Source organism: Acromyrmex echinatior, chromosome 9 (assembly GCF_024713525.1).
Source record: "Acromyrmex echinatior isolate Ae372 chromosome 9, ASM2471352v2, whole genome shotgun sequence".
Taxonomy (NCBI): Eukaryota; Metazoa; Arthropoda; class Insecta; order Hymenoptera; family Formicidae; genus Acromyrmex; species Acromyrmex echinatior.
Window position 1 is genome coordinate 9,161,809 of NC_141860.1, and position 17,020 is coordinate 9,178,828.

At 32.6% G+C, this 17,020-nt stretch overlaps 2 protein-coding genes across 6 annotated transcripts in view; one reads left to right on the forward strand and one right to left on the reverse strand.

The window, feature by feature from the left end:
• Window positions 1-228: 228 nt before the first annotated feature.
• On the forward strand, window positions 229-5,327 carry LOC105153508 (uncharacterized). The gene is made up of 10 exons (XM_087409131.1): window positions 229-318; window positions 769-993; window positions 1,108-1,310; window positions 1,393-1,792; window positions 2,188-2,491; window positions 2,670-2,955; window positions 3,022-3,462; window positions 3,520-3,623; window positions 4,171-4,303; window positions 4,380-5,327. The coding sequence occupies exons 1-10, from the start codon at window positions 264-266 to the stop codon at window positions 4,623-4,625; spliced, it is 2,397 nt and encodes a 798-aa protein (XP_087265257.1). The 5' UTR covers window positions 229-263; the 3' UTR covers window positions 4,626-5,327.
• LOC105153477 (protein FAM13B) overlaps window positions 4,999-17,020 on the reverse strand; it is a 54,848-nt gene continuing 42,826 nt past the window's right edge. For all 5 annotated transcript variants that reach the window (XM_011068361.2, XM_087409130.1, XM_087409127.1 and 2 more), the window contains 7 exons: window positions 13,958-14,128; window positions 12,791-12,932; window positions 12,213-12,446; window positions 11,079-11,288; window positions 9,420-10,064; window positions 9,099-9,334; window positions 4,999-8,595 (listed from right to left, as the gene is read on the reverse strand). In XM_011068361.2, coding sequence (XP_011066663.1) covers window positions 8,382-8,595; window positions 9,099-9,334; window positions 9,420-10,064; window positions 11,079-11,288; window positions 12,213-12,446; window positions 12,791-12,932; window positions 13,958-14,128 — 1,852 coding nt within the window. In that variant the 3' untranslated portion in view covers window positions 4,999-8,381. The remainder of the gene's footprint in view (window positions 8,596-9,098; window positions 9,335-9,419; window positions 10,065-11,078; window positions 11,289-12,212; window positions 12,447-12,790; window positions 12,933-13,957; window positions 14,129-17,020) is intronic.

Below are 17,020 nucleotides of genomic sequence, written 5' to 3' on the forward strand. Positions count from 1 at the left end.
AATGTATGTAAAATTTAATTGTATATTAAATTGCGTGAGTGAAAATTAAGAAAAATTTGATGTAACCAACATGAATGTTCATGACGATATAAGTGAAACTTTTGGTAATGAATAATAAATAAATATAATAAAATCGTGATAGAGATGAACATCTTAAAAAAAAATCTATAATTAAATATCATACTTAACATTGATTTTTTTTAATTTCTATATATTATGTCATATTTTTGCTTTCAGAATTACCTCTGAAAAATCAATTCGAAATGCAATCATGCAAAATAGATGAACCAGAAAGCAGATCAAACATCGCATTAAAAAGTATCATCTATAAAAACCAAATTTTTTAAATATTTATATATTGACATTATATTATATGAATTTTTATCTATTAATGTTATGCTGAGATTCTAAATCTCTCTCTCTCTCTCTCTCTCTCTCTCCTCGATAATTCTATCAAATTCTAGATGTCCAAAAGCGGTTTATATAAAAAATATATACAATTGTTAAAGGATTTTCAAAATTACAAGTTAAAATTTTACAAATTAAAAATTTATGAAAGTACCGCAGCACGATAATTGTTGTGCATAAATTTCAACTTGTTATGTATTATACATAAGTTACATTGATTATATTAGCTTAATCCAGTGAACAAAATAAAATTTGTGAGCAAATGATTATATCGCGCTGCAATTTCATAGCCTTTCAATTTGTAATATTTTAATATGAAAAATAATTTAAACAATGCCAGCTACTATTAACTTCATTTAGGGATCGGACTGGAATTGGATAAAGCGGAGACCAAATGTTTCACGTTAAAATCAGAATTAAATTACATGATGGATGTTTGTCGAAAGGCTCAAACGGAAATAAAAGGAAGTAAAGAAGTTTCTGACATTTCGTCAATAATGTCATTTAAAAATTCAGATTCAAAGTCTTCATTCGAACGTAATGACTATAACAGCGAAATTATGGATGTCAATAGAACTACAAATTGTAACATCTCTCAGAGAATTCATAACATGGAATTGAAAGCTGAAGAAAATTTTGGTAAAAAATTTTTTCAGAATTAGAATCAATCTGTATATTTAAACATCTATGTTTTCGTAGATGCATTCAATTTGAGTCCAAAGTCTGCACAGTTTTCACTTAGAAAAAACATAAACGATAATGGTACTATCAAGGGATCTGATGAGAATTTGATGGAGGGAAGTCAAAAAGAATTATTGAACGTTACAATTACACCGAAAACTCAATTAGATAAGAAACTTCCTCGTTTGATAATAATGCCAACTCAGAACATGGAAGAAGGCGTACGAGATTATGTTTTATAAATATATGTGTATTTTAAGTATATATATATTGTTGTATTTACATGCTCGATGATACAAATAGGCGAGTAAAGAATATGAAAGTTATTACTTTCCGTCGAAAATGTCGCTCGAGCGAATGACATTGCAAGCTGACGACGAGAGTTATATCCATGCAACGCCGTGCTCTGCGAGGCCAAGTGTCAAAGATATTGAAGATGTTGAAGATTCGAAATTGAATTTGAATTCTGAATCTCTGCATACCACAAAAACTAGACGATTAGTGAAAAGTAGATCGAAAACGGGGAGAAGCGAAATAAACTCCGTGCGGAAGGTGAATAACGCGGGGCCTAAAGTGCGAAAGAGAAAGACGAAGTTACGAAGTTCCATTTCCAAGAGCACAGTTACTACCAGAGACACGGGTTTTATTGGTAGAAAAGAGGCGAAGAGGCGCCGGCATAAAGGTGAAAAATCTCACACAGCACATTTTTCCGAGGGGATGTTCTGAAAAACGCCCTTACGATGTAGGACGTCCCTTGGAGATCCGGGTATATTGATCGTATAATTTTTTCTCTAAAGCGAAAATGTGAAAAGTGTACATTTTTATATATGTATATGTATGTACATAAAACACAGATGCATACAAAAAATTTTCACTTTCCACATTTCCGCTCTTGAAAAAAAATTACATGATTGATCCTCTGCGCTTCTTGGAGTCGAGTTTATGTACAATCTGTCTACATATCTGTTTACAATTATATTTATCTCTTCAGAGATAAATCTCTGTTATTTGTGATAATTTTTGACGCAGGTCTTCTTATTAATTGTCAACCTCTCATCAATCGCTCATCAAATACTTGTCAACCAATCCATCAACCACCATCCAATCCGCCAAAGTATATGAAGAAGTCCAATGATGTTGTAGAGATTTTTCATAATAATAAATTAAAGAATAACAATTTCGAGGTATCCATTAAACAATCTAAAGACGATGAAGTTAAGTATGAAAAAAAACCACATCTTCCTGAAGTCAAGGAAAATCCAAAGAGAATTCAAGAGACAGTGTTGAATTCAAAAGATAGACGTTCTGAAAATATTAATCAGAAATGTGAATCCCATGATAAGAAAAATAAACCGGATCATTGTCTTCAGATGTTAAATCATCAAAACAATACATTATCAAAGTAATTGCATAATAGTACTTATAGTTACTGTAATCGTTACGTTATCGTAATTAGTGATGGTCAACATTATAATTATTTACATTTCTCTCTATTACCATTATTATTATTATTATTACTCTCAAAGTTCCATCATTCCATCATTATTACTTATTAAATCTTGAATCTTTTTCTCTCATAGAGCGAAGCCCCAGATTACACAAGAACAAGATAAATTAGAAAAGCCGATCCATTCCACACACAACAATCTTGATCCATCGATACAGGATGAAACGCAACAATGCAAACGAGTTTTCAATAGATACGACGATCCATTGTTCACGCCCAACTATGAGATGCCGACTTTGGCGTCGAAATTAAAACGCTCGAACAGATCGTATTTCAGCGGGTTTAATTTCCAAAATATTCCGTTTGTGGTGGGAACTTCGGTGACCCCGAGTTACAATCTCGGATTGAATATTCAACAAGTGAGCTGACGAAATTCAGCGAAAAGCAAGCGAGTTATCTAAAAAAAACATTCTCCTGAAACGTAGGTGTTGAGCATAATGAAGACGAGACAGCCGATCACGAGCGATGTCACCCCGTTATTAATCCGCAAAGTGAGCAAAGGCATGAGGCCGATGTCGGTTCTTCTGGGCCAGATGAACGATGACTATAAGGAATCCGTCCCCAACGAGAGCTTGCAAATGACTGGAATGCTTAAATTTAACAGCAAGGAGAACCTCGGTCGAGATAAAAGATTGTCTATGTTTAATTTACACGTGGGAAAGACGCAAAGTGGTCGTATGCCAAAAACGTTCACGAATGCAGAAATTATTTTTGAAAAGGAGAATAATATTTCTAAACAGCTTTATAAAGAGAAAGTTGATTCTTTCAATCATAAAATTAAACAGCAATCTTCTTCCGCTGTGAGCAAAAGCGACACTCCGACGAATCCTAAAATTCAACAAGGAACTTCGAGGATATCATTAAAGGTAAATCGCATTCTAGCAGTTTATTTTAAAGCATATTATGACATGTTGATGTCGTAGGGTAATATTGGCAATCACAAAATGCATATTCCTGATTTGCACAATTCTAAGGAGATACATGACGTCCTGACCAATCTTCACGATCAATTTGAAGAGATGAACAAGTGAGTGTATTGGGTCTATTAAAGGATCCTGTATTGATTAAATTGAGTCCTGGTGAGTTATAGTTTTCACATATAATATAGCTTATAATATAATGAACAAAAGATGTTATAAATAGGCTCAATATTACTCTAATAGCACAGATCTCCAAGAAACGTTCCAAAGAACATTCAGAGAATATCCCTATGTTTTAAGAACGTTCGCCAGAATAAAGTTATCCTATTTGGATAATGATTAATTTTTTTAATTATGGTGTAAAAATGTAAAACTGTGCTATGATATCTTTTGTATACCATTTATTATATATATTATATTTATTATAAGTTACATTAGGATATTAGATTTAGATTCTCTTCCAAGTGCCATTCACTTTAGGTATCATTTTATTCTTGTTGTTTATCAAATATTAAACAAGGATAAAATGATATCTGAGTGACTTGGATGGGAATCTGAACATAGCTTTACAATAAAAACTAACTCATTTCACCAAGGCTCAATTTCTTATTAAAAATAATTTTGATAAATATATTACACTTATGTTTTTTATAGAAAATATGAGAAATTACAATCAGAAGTGGACAAATCCAACGATAAATCTTTAACGAAGGAATTATCCTCTCTGGAGAAGGAACTTAATGTCAAGGAAGAAGAAATCAACGCTGTTGTAGGTCTCTACAAAGAGGTAAGAGCCATTATTGAATATTTATGTATTCCGTAATCACGCATACATTGTTTTTTCAATGACAATGCAAAAACAGGTAATGACGCTGAAACAGCAAATGAAGACATTGCACGAAAGAAACAGTCTGGTTTGTATCGCGACCGAATCGGTCAAGAAAACCAACAAGGATTCTTTTTCCATATCTATTATACCTGAAAAATCGCAGATTTTTGGTCGAAGAAAAATTCTCAATGCCACACGAGAGCCGCCCGTTTCTATGCAGTTGGCTGCGTTATTACGGCAGATTCAAACTTTTCATAAACAATTGCAGCTTGTGTCGTAACGTCACGAGTTATGATAAAAGAGTAAGAAAATGGAATAAAATTAGTTATTTTATCAAACTGCCTACACGTTGATATAGCGGAATTTTAGTATGTCCCGCAGGATAGAGGACATTAATTTTTTCTTCCATGATATGAAAAATATATTTAAAAGTGTGTTCGGATTTCCCAAAAAGGTCTCATGTATTATTTTATTTTTGTTTAACATTTAAGGTGAATTCCATTTTGCGCTCACAGCGTTTGTAAGCACTATTTGTCATTCTTAGTGAATAATAAGGAAATGACAGGGAGACCCTCGAATGGAGAATCCGAACAAAGAACGTTTGGGAGGGATTTCTACTTTTTCTTCTTTAGGGCGATAAAAAAACACAAACATTTTCAGCAGATCATATTCCATTTTATTCAATTCTGTCTACTATCCCATAATAATGTGTATTATTCGTTCGTATGCGTGTTACGATTGTATGTAATTCATATATACGCAACTCTGCTTTGTGTATGTGTGTATGTTTGTTTATGTGTATACCTCTATACATATAATATATTTATATATATGTATATACAGAATCAACATGTGTGTGTAAAACGCCGAAGGTGATTTTCTTAACTCCTGCTAGAGACGGATTCATCGTCGTCGCGGCTTCCACGATCGATTGTAATTTGTCAGTTGCAGTTACGTACGACGATATCCAAGAGAAATTGAATGTTACGCTACTGATTTCATTTTTTTACGCTTTTTTCGTTTCTTTCTGTCGTAAGATTCTAATCTCTCTAGATATGTTCGTAAATCATGTGATCCGCATGATGTATCTAGCATTCTTTCTTTTTTAGTATTAATTAAATGATTCGTAATCTAGCCTGTCTCTTAGCTTCGCTAAATAAAATGATTTTTGCTTCCTTCTGTATTCTGGCTTCTTTTCAAAAGTATTCCTGCTTATCTCTCTCTCTCCCTTCCTTTCAAAGCGTCTACACAGAATCACGCGATCTATATTTATGCGTTAAAGATACTATCCGCTACAAAATGTATCTTAGTTAACGTTAATATAAAATGTTATCTTAGATCTATATATATATATATATACTAAGATATATATATATATAGATCTGAGATATATATATATATATATACACACGATAATACTAATTTGCTCTCTCTCTTTCTTACTAGTGGAGGGGCGCTTAGGTGCACCCGCGAGAAATAAAAACATTCCTGTGGGCATCAAATATAAAATTAATTTTCTCTCATGTGAATAGCGTAGTCCTTTTGGCAGTACGGATGGAGGACAAGTTATGTGACGAACGCGGAAATGATCTCGTCACGGGAATAAAGTGCTCTTACTGTCGCACATTTTTGTTGCTACATACAAATGATGGAATAATTATAAAATGGCAACAGATAAGACAGACTTAATTTCAAGGATTGTCAATCAACAAAATGATATATCCTTATTGGATTTCTTATGTCAATATTTATATTCGAATAATATTTATTTTCTTATTCACTCCAATTATTGATGCGTCTTTATTGATAAAAAATCCATTTTCTTACTTCTCCTTATTCTCTAAGATTACTCTGTCTCCAACCGTTCTTTCGAAAAAGGACTCTGCTTTATGCTGTCGTCATCGCTATAAGATCTCCTGAAGATATCGCCGACTTCAATCATCTCTTGCAAAGAAAACAGCGGAAAAATCATCTCCTTTTATTCCAATCTTCTACAAAATTGTTTTCGCAAAAGGAAGAAGAAAATAGAAACGGAACCAAGTACTCCACACACACATTCTCCCATCTTAACGCAAATATATCTCTCATTATATCACAGACTAAAAAATGCTTTGGTCTAAAGAATTGTCTTGTTCTTTTTTATTTTTTTTTCACTCACTTTTGTTAATTAGAACGAACACACATTTACGTGTTCGCGACTGGCTTCGCTGCCGCGCGTCGGTGTATAATTATTTTCAAAAATGTTAATTTTTGCTTGCAGGGGAATACGAAATCAGCAAATCATTCACGAATTTTCGTTTCCTGCTTGATATCGAAAAGATTAAAACCACCTTGATCTTGTTGTCTCAATTATATATCAGAACTTTCGAATTTGAAACAGTGGCTGATTTCGTCATTGTGTCGTGGTAAAATGAGAAAAAACACCTTCGGCGCAGTTGCAACTTATCGTCAGTGAAATTCGCAAAGCATTTCTTTCATATTAGCCGGCATATGGTAGAACTCAAGCCATTAGCACCCTTGATTCTCGAGATTCTATGTGAAAAAATCGATCCAAGTGGAATTTTAAGGCGTTTTTACGATAGTAATCCCTAGTTGGTTGTGTGTGTATACATTGCGAACGGCCTTAAAATCGTACTTGTACAAAAATATAAACGCAAAAATCAACGAGCTTTTCTTAGTGAATATTCTTTTTTTTCTTTCTCTTTTAATACGTTATTAAGATCGTAACATTTTATAGTACTCTACAATATTACAACATGTGATATCTCTTACAAGGTACTTATATTACGAGTATAACCCCACAGATTCGTTCTTTACTCTTTCAGCATTACACTTCTGCGATTTATTTAAGATGATAAAATAAATATCGGGTCCATTATAAACATGTTAATCATTATATGGATACCCGTTCTCTCCTATCTTTTCCTTTTCAAGTTTTATCGATCTTATGATAATCGTCAAGTTTATCGCCAGTGAGAAAAATTCGACTCTTTACGAGCAATAAAACTAAACTAAACACGTTTCTCACAGTTGTATGATATACTTCGTTATATTTGTCGGAAAAATCTTGATTTGTTTTAACGATTCAAAATGACAAATTGGACTTCGTTCGTTCGATATCTGTTCTTGTGTTAACCGTTATAAAACTTGATACTTTAAGTACAAACAAGTTTAGAAATCTTTGCAACAAATATATATATATATATATATATATATATATATATATATATACATATAAAATATAAGTACATTTTTTTATATATTTAACTAACTGATCAATTTCACGAACTGTAAATGTATCAAAATAAGCATCCAATTTCTCGTTAGCATAAAAAATGTATCATTAATGCTGCATATACAATGAAATGAATGGAGGACAATCAAATGGAAATCTTCCATTGCAAATGAATACAAAATGAACAAGATGTACGCGATTATATCATCGAACAATTATTTTATATTATGTCATAATAATTAGTTTAAGTTACAGAATTATTAGCGTTTAAAAAGTTCAAATGTACTACCATGATACCATGCTCTTATTCTGTAGACATACTATTGCTCACTATAAGTTGCGCATTTTCGATATATCGATTATGTTGATCAAAAACGATGTTGTAAAAAAGATGCGTTACTTTAAACATTGAAAACATTCGGTATTATTTTTCCAGCGTCGTAACGCGAACGGAATCTTATGCAATCGAAAGAGAAACCGTATAAGAGGATATACGGCACGATTTTATGAAAGCGAAATAAATCCTACACTAGAATGTATTATTCACTTTCATATTTTTGTTCTCGAAATCTTTTGATTTTATATGATAAATTCTCGTTGCGTTACAATAGTATTCTTCGTTCAGGCAGATATTGTTTCTCTTCAGGCCTTTTTAATCGCATAATGCTAAAATTGCAGATAGCGATAAATGTGCCTGCGACAGCTGTATCTTCTTACAGATATTTAAAGATCATTTAACAATGTTGTTTCAACAATGTTGTTTCAAATCAGTTCTTCATTATTCGTGAATTAAATACTACGTCAAGCCTTTTTAGCTATGAGGGCGTCAATCAGTCTCAATTTCGCTTTCGCCTGCTTGTACGATTCATACACGGTAGTGACTTGCGGTCCACGATCCTCACGTTGCATACGACGACCAGCTCGAGCTTCAAATTGCGCTTCTAATTCTTTCAACGCTCTACGAAGCCGCTTTTTCTCCTCTCGAGTAGCCCGTTGTTGTATCAATAATTCTTCTCTGTAAAAAAAAGGAGATAATGTTTAACGAAAATTGTCAGCAAATATGTTTTAATTTAAATGTTGTTTTTTTATTAGAAATCATTTCTAATGTTTTTATTTTATAAATCTTTTCTGAGAGCGTAAGTATATAATTAATCCTCCGTCTATAATCTTATTTTTCTCCCCATTCGCAATCTATTATTTTGTTACAGATTTTCAAATGTGAAAACATTCAGAATTACTTTTCAACATTTCTATTACATTATCAAATAGTTTTTGTAAATATTTTAAAAGAGGAAATCGAATTCCTTCTTTATTTCGGAGAAATTTCAGAATAAAATTTCACGTGTGTCAAAAGACTTAGATTACAGAAAAGAGTTAGTATCATAAGCAAACAGAACCTAAAAAAGTATATATTGAAAGTGTTAATTTAATATTTTTTTATATATCTATATGTGTATAACATTTTCATATTAAACAAACAGAATTTTTATATTATATATAATTTTAATCTAAACTTACTGAGGAAGAGCATGAAGACCTTCACCGGCATCGCTACTACTATGCTGGCTATCGCTATCAGTTGGCAACTGATCTACGGGATCGATACAGTCCAAGATGCCTCGATGTGACATATCAGGTTCGCTGGCTCTTCTATCAGTTTCCACAGAATTTCCTGGAAGATTCGATGACGTAAAATCCATCGTTTCGTGCTCTAGGATCGTGGCCAGTTCGGTAACGCTGTCCTTATTTTTACTCTACAACATGTACAGAACACATTGTCATTTTTTTCCAAAAGTTATTTTAAATTATATTTAGTTAACAACAATTAATTATTCTTACCGCACCCGCTCTAATGAGCAGTCTCTTTAAGGTCCTGTACCGATCGTATAATGGTCGAACAACTGTTCTATCTTCCTTAGAGACTGGTCTGCCGAAAGTGTTCTCGATGTGGAGCAATGCTTTCTGCACGGCCGTCTTTTCGTCTAATAATTGATCGTAACTGAGTTCGTCCATGTTATCGGGTCGGTTGTACTTAATACGCTTCTCGCTAAGTTTTTTCTCCGCTTCCTTGATCACTTCCTCCATTGTCTGAGATTTCTCGTGACCATTATTGTTGTTTATGGGACTACCGGTAGTATTCAGTCGATTATTGGCATTAGCCAGAAGCGCACCTATTGGATCTTCCTTCAATAATTTGTGTTCTTTCCGAAGCTTATTCAGCTCCGTGCACAGCCGTTTGATGTCGCGATTGCTCATTTTATCAGAATGACTCGGTCGATAGCCAAAGTTTTCCTCAAATTCATCCTCATACTTTTTGATCTTCTTCTTCAGGCCGTTAATATGCTTTGCAAGATTTTTTAGTCCCATTTCCGATGGACTAAGTGTATTTGATTGTATTTCCTCTTCGGAGTAAAATCTCCTGGGGAGCAACAGCGAATTCCTTGGCGAGAGCATAGCTTCCACTCGAGCGTCCACGGCTTCTTCCTACAAATTCCAATTGATACATATAATTAATATACGTAAAAAAGTTTAAACATTTATTTTTTATAAAAATTTTGACTTGTATATAGGGTGTCCCATTTCAAATAATGCATTGAGATTTCTCGAAAACTATGATAGATATGGAAAAATGTTTCAAACAAAAGTTGTATGAATCGAAGGGAGACATAAGAAAGTACCATTGATTTGATTTTGGCGTCGCCAAGGCTAGGTCAAAGTCACATCGATTTTTTTTAAATGGAACCCCCTATTTTTCATTACATATTCTTATAGCTTACCTCGAGAGCTTTTCAAAACACTATAATAAAATATTTTTTCTTTAAGTGCTTTTTGTTTTTATGAGAATTGAAAGTTACATATCGTCAGTATTAGCACGAAAGGTGTCAGATTATTCCTCTTATTTTCATTTCACTAAAAATTCATTTTTACGTTAAAATGAAAATAAAAGTACAATCTCCAATGGCTTTGATCTTAACAAATGTTATCCAGAACATGATCCTGAACAGCATTCAAGAGATTTTAACCATCGGTCGGATACCTTGCGTAATGCTAATACTAGCGGTATTGTAACTTTCAAACCTTGTAACTCGAAAAGTATGTAATGAAAAATAACTTTATTACAGTGTTATTTACAGTGGTATACAATTTTTTCTATATATCTCTATTCACATAATTCTTAGGCCGGGTTCACATCTTGATGGAAAAGCGGAAGCCAATCAGAACTCGCGGAAAGACAGAAGCAGACAAGCGAAATATAAATATTAGGAGATCAAAACAGGCGGAACAGAACACACGGAAACGCGGAAATCTAGACTAAAGTTAATTTCGTCTTCCGCGTTTCCGCATTTCCATGCTTCGTGTATTGATATCCTTAATCTTTCGACTGAAATTACATTTAATTGTTAATAATTTTGTGTAGAATAATTTCTTAATAATTATCATTACATAATCTCTAATTTTTAATTAATTTATATATTATATAAAATTAAATATATTTACATTTCCTTCCAAATGTTGAAAGCCCCAATTAGTCAAACTGGGATTATTAACGTCTTCGTGATCGACGGTCGGTGGACGAGCTGGCGAAGGTGATCTGCTCGGTCCGCTGCTCAACATCTCCAAAAAGCTTTGAGCTGGCGAGCCATTATGACTATTAGGACTCGGTGACACATTGGAGATGTACATATTTTCAGATTCCTCTTCGTTTTCCTAAAGAAATAAAACTCTTAATTTTTCTTATCAAATGTAATTCGTGATATACAGAATATGAATTATTTTAACCATCGCGATATTATCATTTCAACATCTGTAAAGTTCTATTAAAAATATTACAAAGGGTAAAGTATAAGTGATTGACCACGATACAATCATGGGGCTCTTTTTAGTTAAACTTTTGGCACAGTTTATCTTTTCTCTTTTTCTCTCCAACGTAGAGAGAAAAAGAAGAAAGATGAACTGTGCATAGAACTTTAGTTAAAAAGAACAGACTTATGATGGAAGAAGCAAGGTATAATAATAATGCGCATATGCGTATTGTGCATGATCTTCTACGTTATGATCAACTATTAAAAAATACTAGTAAAAATTAATGTTCCTATAATAAAAGTTAGAACAAACCGCCGCCATTAATAGTCAAATACTACAGACTATAAATGAATAGTCAAATACTACTACAGAGACTATAGATGATATACAGAAAATACGACACGTCAAACACATCTTCTTCCACTATGGATACAGTGATTGACTATTTGTTACATATTAAATTTGTCTACAAAATATTAAAATCCAAGTCAAATTAACAGCTAATTTCACAACATCGTAATAACTCCCTGTCCTATACTTGGAAAAGAAGAGAATACATTAATCACATTCATTTTCTTCGTTATTTTGATGGTATTTATACTAATAGTCAATTACTGTACACTTTATCCTATATATTTTGCGTATATATGAGTTTCATGATTATACCAAAATTTAATTATACTAATTTTAGTAGTACTTTTATGGAATATCAAAATCTATTTTACTGTAATTAAATTTTAATTAAAATTAACTTTTTAACACCACATAATATTATGTACGAGTCTAAATATTAATTAACGTTTCTCTGTAATGAAAGATTTTATTTACCTTACTGGAACTCTGGTCAATATCTGGGATTCTGTGCACTCTTCTTCTGCGTGCTTGTCTTCTACCTCTCGGGGTAAGACTTCTACTAAAGCGTTCGCTATTTCTCAATTTTTCGGCGTCGCAGTCATATTTTTCAGTCGCAACAACTACTTCGCACGGTGAAGGTACTGACGACGATTTTTTCGATACTGGCGAAACGTTGGTTCTCTCATGGAGCGGTAATCCGCCACATCTCTGTGCCACATCAAATCACGAATCAATTAGCAATTGAAAAGTTTGCATTTTGCTTATAATAAAATTGTGCAACTCTAAAAATATTAATTTATTATATATCAAAACATATTCTCTATATACATAAAGTGAAATAATTCATGTATTATACGATAATTAAACTTTTGATATGTTTGATAATGAAATAAAGGAACGTTTATTAATAGATAATCAGTTCTATTACAAAAATATCTTTCTAGAATTACATATAAAGTAGATCTGATATATTTAATAATTACATAAAAATTATACAAAAATGTCAATTTTTTTTTAGAATCGAATCTTAATTATTGTGATTATATACTCACCACACCGTGACCCATGTCTTGGCCGAGTTGCGATAAAATGTGCAAATGTTCCTGGCTATTGAAATCTTCGTGGCTGCTCACACGTCTGATCGTATCCGCGACGTCAGTGGGACTGTCAAGAACACGTTCTTCACTGCTACTCCTGAAAGATATAGTCGTAGCATTCTATGTACAATTCTAAATTCGTCGCAACGCTATACTAGTGAAGACGAACAATGCTCGCAAACATATCTATAAAATTCAAGTCGTACGAAAACTTAGCAAATAGACATTTTATATTTTTGCATCGCGTATAATTCTTGTATGCAAATTTGTATTCAATATTTATTGTTACAGCAATAAATTAAAAGTTACACAATTCAATAACACGCGAATGAGAGAAATCAAAACTAAGTAAAATTCGGAATAATGTAATCTTTTACCGCATGTGTAAAACACTCTCACAGTTATTATACTTAACAGGCCATTACATTTTATAATTAACACGACATAATTCACACGACATTTAAAATAAACAGCAAATGTTTTGGAGAAAATTGTAACATCTAAGCGCGCGATAAAATTTACATAAATTATGAAATTGATTTCATCAATAAATAATAATTCAATCCAATTCAAAACGTTTTTGTCGAAACATAATGTTTAATGATATCAAAATTCACTAACAATATAGATAAATTTTCATGAGTTGCTCAAATCGGCTGTTTCAGCGATAAAAAGGATTACAAAATTGACATCCAAATTAATGAATATCAAGCGTCTATTTTGATCACATGATTCTTTTTATCGTTAAAACAGCCGGTTAGAGCAGCTCATAAAAATTTACCTTAAGATCAAATTAACTCTCGAACACACATGAGTTTCTCAGAGCCAATCGAAATTTCACTTGCTCCGTACACGAAGAAAAGAAAAGTAAGGAATTTTATTTTATAACTTAAGAATATAAAACTTTTTGGCATTACAATCTATGCAAGTATATTTCTAAATCTCATAACTTCAAAATAAAAAAAAGAGTCTAAAAATATTTATCTAAATTGAACTTACAGTGGATTTTCCAGACCCATAGGGTGTTTTCAGAATTTTTCGGAACGGTGTGTGTTCTAGAGTTAAGAATATTATGAATGACATTAAAGGATCTGTATGATTTTAGTATGCAATTATAAATACCTTATTAGCTTCCGTTCTTGGCAGCAGGATTCGCGACGTTCCTTGCGCTTACGCGGTTTCAGTGCACAGAGCAGGGAGGCACCCTCGGAGTCCTTCGGTTCGTCTCTCGTATCCTTGCAAATCTTACAGTCGCCGGCAGGTACCAAGCCGTTCACCGTATTCTCACGAATACTGTAGCCATACAGGGACAGAGAAGAAAAAAAGAAACCAGGTCAGATCGTAGAAACAAAGCGCGACGATCTTGAAGGTGTCAACCTTCGAACTTAATCGACTGCCGTTTCAGTCAGTCGGCCGTAGTAAAAGCGCAATTTACGAGCGTGGATATGAGACTGCGGAAACGAGCGAAACGTCGATATATTAAAAAAAAATACGGTAAGAATTCCGAGTCGCAGAATTAAAAAAAAAAAGAAGTTAAAAGGTAAATTTAATTTTTCACGGCGATTGAACGTGGCGAATCGCACTTACTTTCGATAGTCGGTGTACTGAATTTTCCATTCACGCAAAATACTATATAGTCTCCGTTTTTTTTCCCCCACCGTTAATGTCGAATAAAGCGATCTATCGTTGTTACATTGTGTCATACGTAGGATACGTGATGACAGACGCGACGAACAACAACGGAGGCAAGGAAAATGTGTGCAGCTATAACAATATAATCATGAGCAAGACACTCGAGAACAATGTGAAACACGTACAGTAATTAGACTAATGCGGCAGGTGAGCATGTTTACTCTGCATTTAGACATCAAACAAAAAAACAGTAATTACAAAACGGCTGGCTCAGGTGTTTCGATGGGAAAGAGCCACTATCGCGTTTAGTTTTCTTATCACTTCGAAATACAAACCGGATTCAACCGGCTAAAGTGCGTTTTCGTGCACGGGAAAAAATATCGTTCGCATCCTTGCGGGTTATTGCTATAACAAGGCGACGTAATTGCAACCCGCGGTTCGTACCGAGGGTAGTTTCCTGGGTGAATAATGTTCTCGCGCGATGCGAGTACACGACTACTAATTGTGTGCCATTAAATCATAACGGACCAATAAAAATCACAAAATATTTATTTCACATTCTCGGCTCTGAGGAATATGATGCTAGGTCACAAAAGATTGTTTCAACACAAATACAGACAACAATCGAAAAATTGCTGAAAGTAAATAAATAACTATTATCTTATAATAAAAATGGATAGAATCAAATAAACTATTCTACAAAGAAATTTGTCATTTTAGCAAAAAGAAAACATACGTAAACATTATTAAGACATAAGAAATTATTATATTTATATTATATATGAATACATTAAGTACGATAGGTGACGTCATCACGGTCAAAGTTAGATGTTTCGAATAATACAATATATATTCTTTATTAGATCAATTTATTTCAGATTGCACGCCGGTTACTTTCGGACTTTCAACATAATCAGTCTAAAACGTTAATAATTCTACCTAAATTAAATTAGAAAAATGGTAAAGTACTTATTGTACGAAAAATATTACCTTAGCCAGGATTCATGGAACCTGAGACCTCTCGATTTTTCGGGACAAGTGTCTTAACTAACTTGATGATTGAAACGGAAATATTTTTCGCAATAACTGATATATATAGAGAGAACGCGTTATATAGCCGCGTGTATATGAAAAAAAATTAAAAACTTAAGAAACGACTGTACATGAATGTCGCAATAAGTTCTTTAGTTTTTCTAAGTCGCAATAAGTTCTTTAGTTCTTCTTTAGTTCTTCTCTATTGTATTTGATAATATAAACTCGCAAAAATAAATATTTAAAAAAGCCAACAATTCGGCTGTCTAATATGTATGTATTTTAGAATTGATTACTATCTAAAGTTGGACAATTACAAATTTATAAATACATATTTTTTTATAATATGGGCTAATGAAAATGATAGATTTCTTTTAGTATTTATTTTATTCTATCCGTTCATTGTATAAAATAAGCTATTTATCTTCAACAACTTTTCAATCACCTTGTACAAATCACGTAGCTTAAAAATCTTCAAAATGTCCTCTTCACAAATAATTTTATATTCAATATTAGACATTATCCTCTCCAATTTATAAATTGTCACATAAAAAATCTGTTTAAAAATATATAGTTGCCTTAATGCCAACCATTTCATTCAGATTTAGATTTTTCCTGGCAGCATGTGAATTACGTTTACCTTATTGCACTTAATTTTACGGTCTAATCCTAACATTCTTTTTCCAGATGCAATTCTCGTTCTCGGCAAAAGTTTCCTCGTGCGCAAAAGTATTATCACAGTCAGCGAAATCTAGTTACCATTCTAAGGTTACATTCGCAACTATGATTTAAATTCACATTTCGCGAATCTAATCTTTCCACGTAATCATTTTTCCTTGCAAACGTGTAAAATTAAAATTGTTCATCTCAGTTTGCCATAACTTTCTCTCATAAACGCTAATTGACATTTAATAAAAAATGTTAAATTTTGCGCGATAGCGCTATCTTAATTTTGAAAAAATAATTTTTTTTCTTCCTGTAAATCGAAATTTTTTTCATCTCGTGAATTCAGGTCATCCTCGACGTTTTGTATCACAAATCGTGATCCGAGTAGCGGCGTATACTTAAATGAAACATTAGGCGATAAATACTTTCATTGTGACTCATCAAACCGCGTGGTAGCTTCTTCGTGCAGAAACGAAGCTTGCGGAAATAAAGACATGATGCAACAATATACGTCTCAATTTTCGTCGATTCTTCTGACAAAAGTATTAAATATAATGAAAATAAAAATTAAGATTCAGTCATTTCGCAAGTCTTTATCATTCTTAAACAATGTCTTTTATTTTAACAATTTCATAGTTCAAAAAAATATCCATCAATTTTTTAACATGTCGATTAAATTAGCTACCCAAAATTATAAATAATATATTGCTAAAAACAGTTTATATACAACATAAAATGTATATATTTATATAGTAAAATTAGTAAAATTATTAGCAATATTATAATTTAAAATATTGCCTAAATGATATAAAAAAATGTTTGCAGTGTTTCTTATAATTTTAATATGTAATTAAA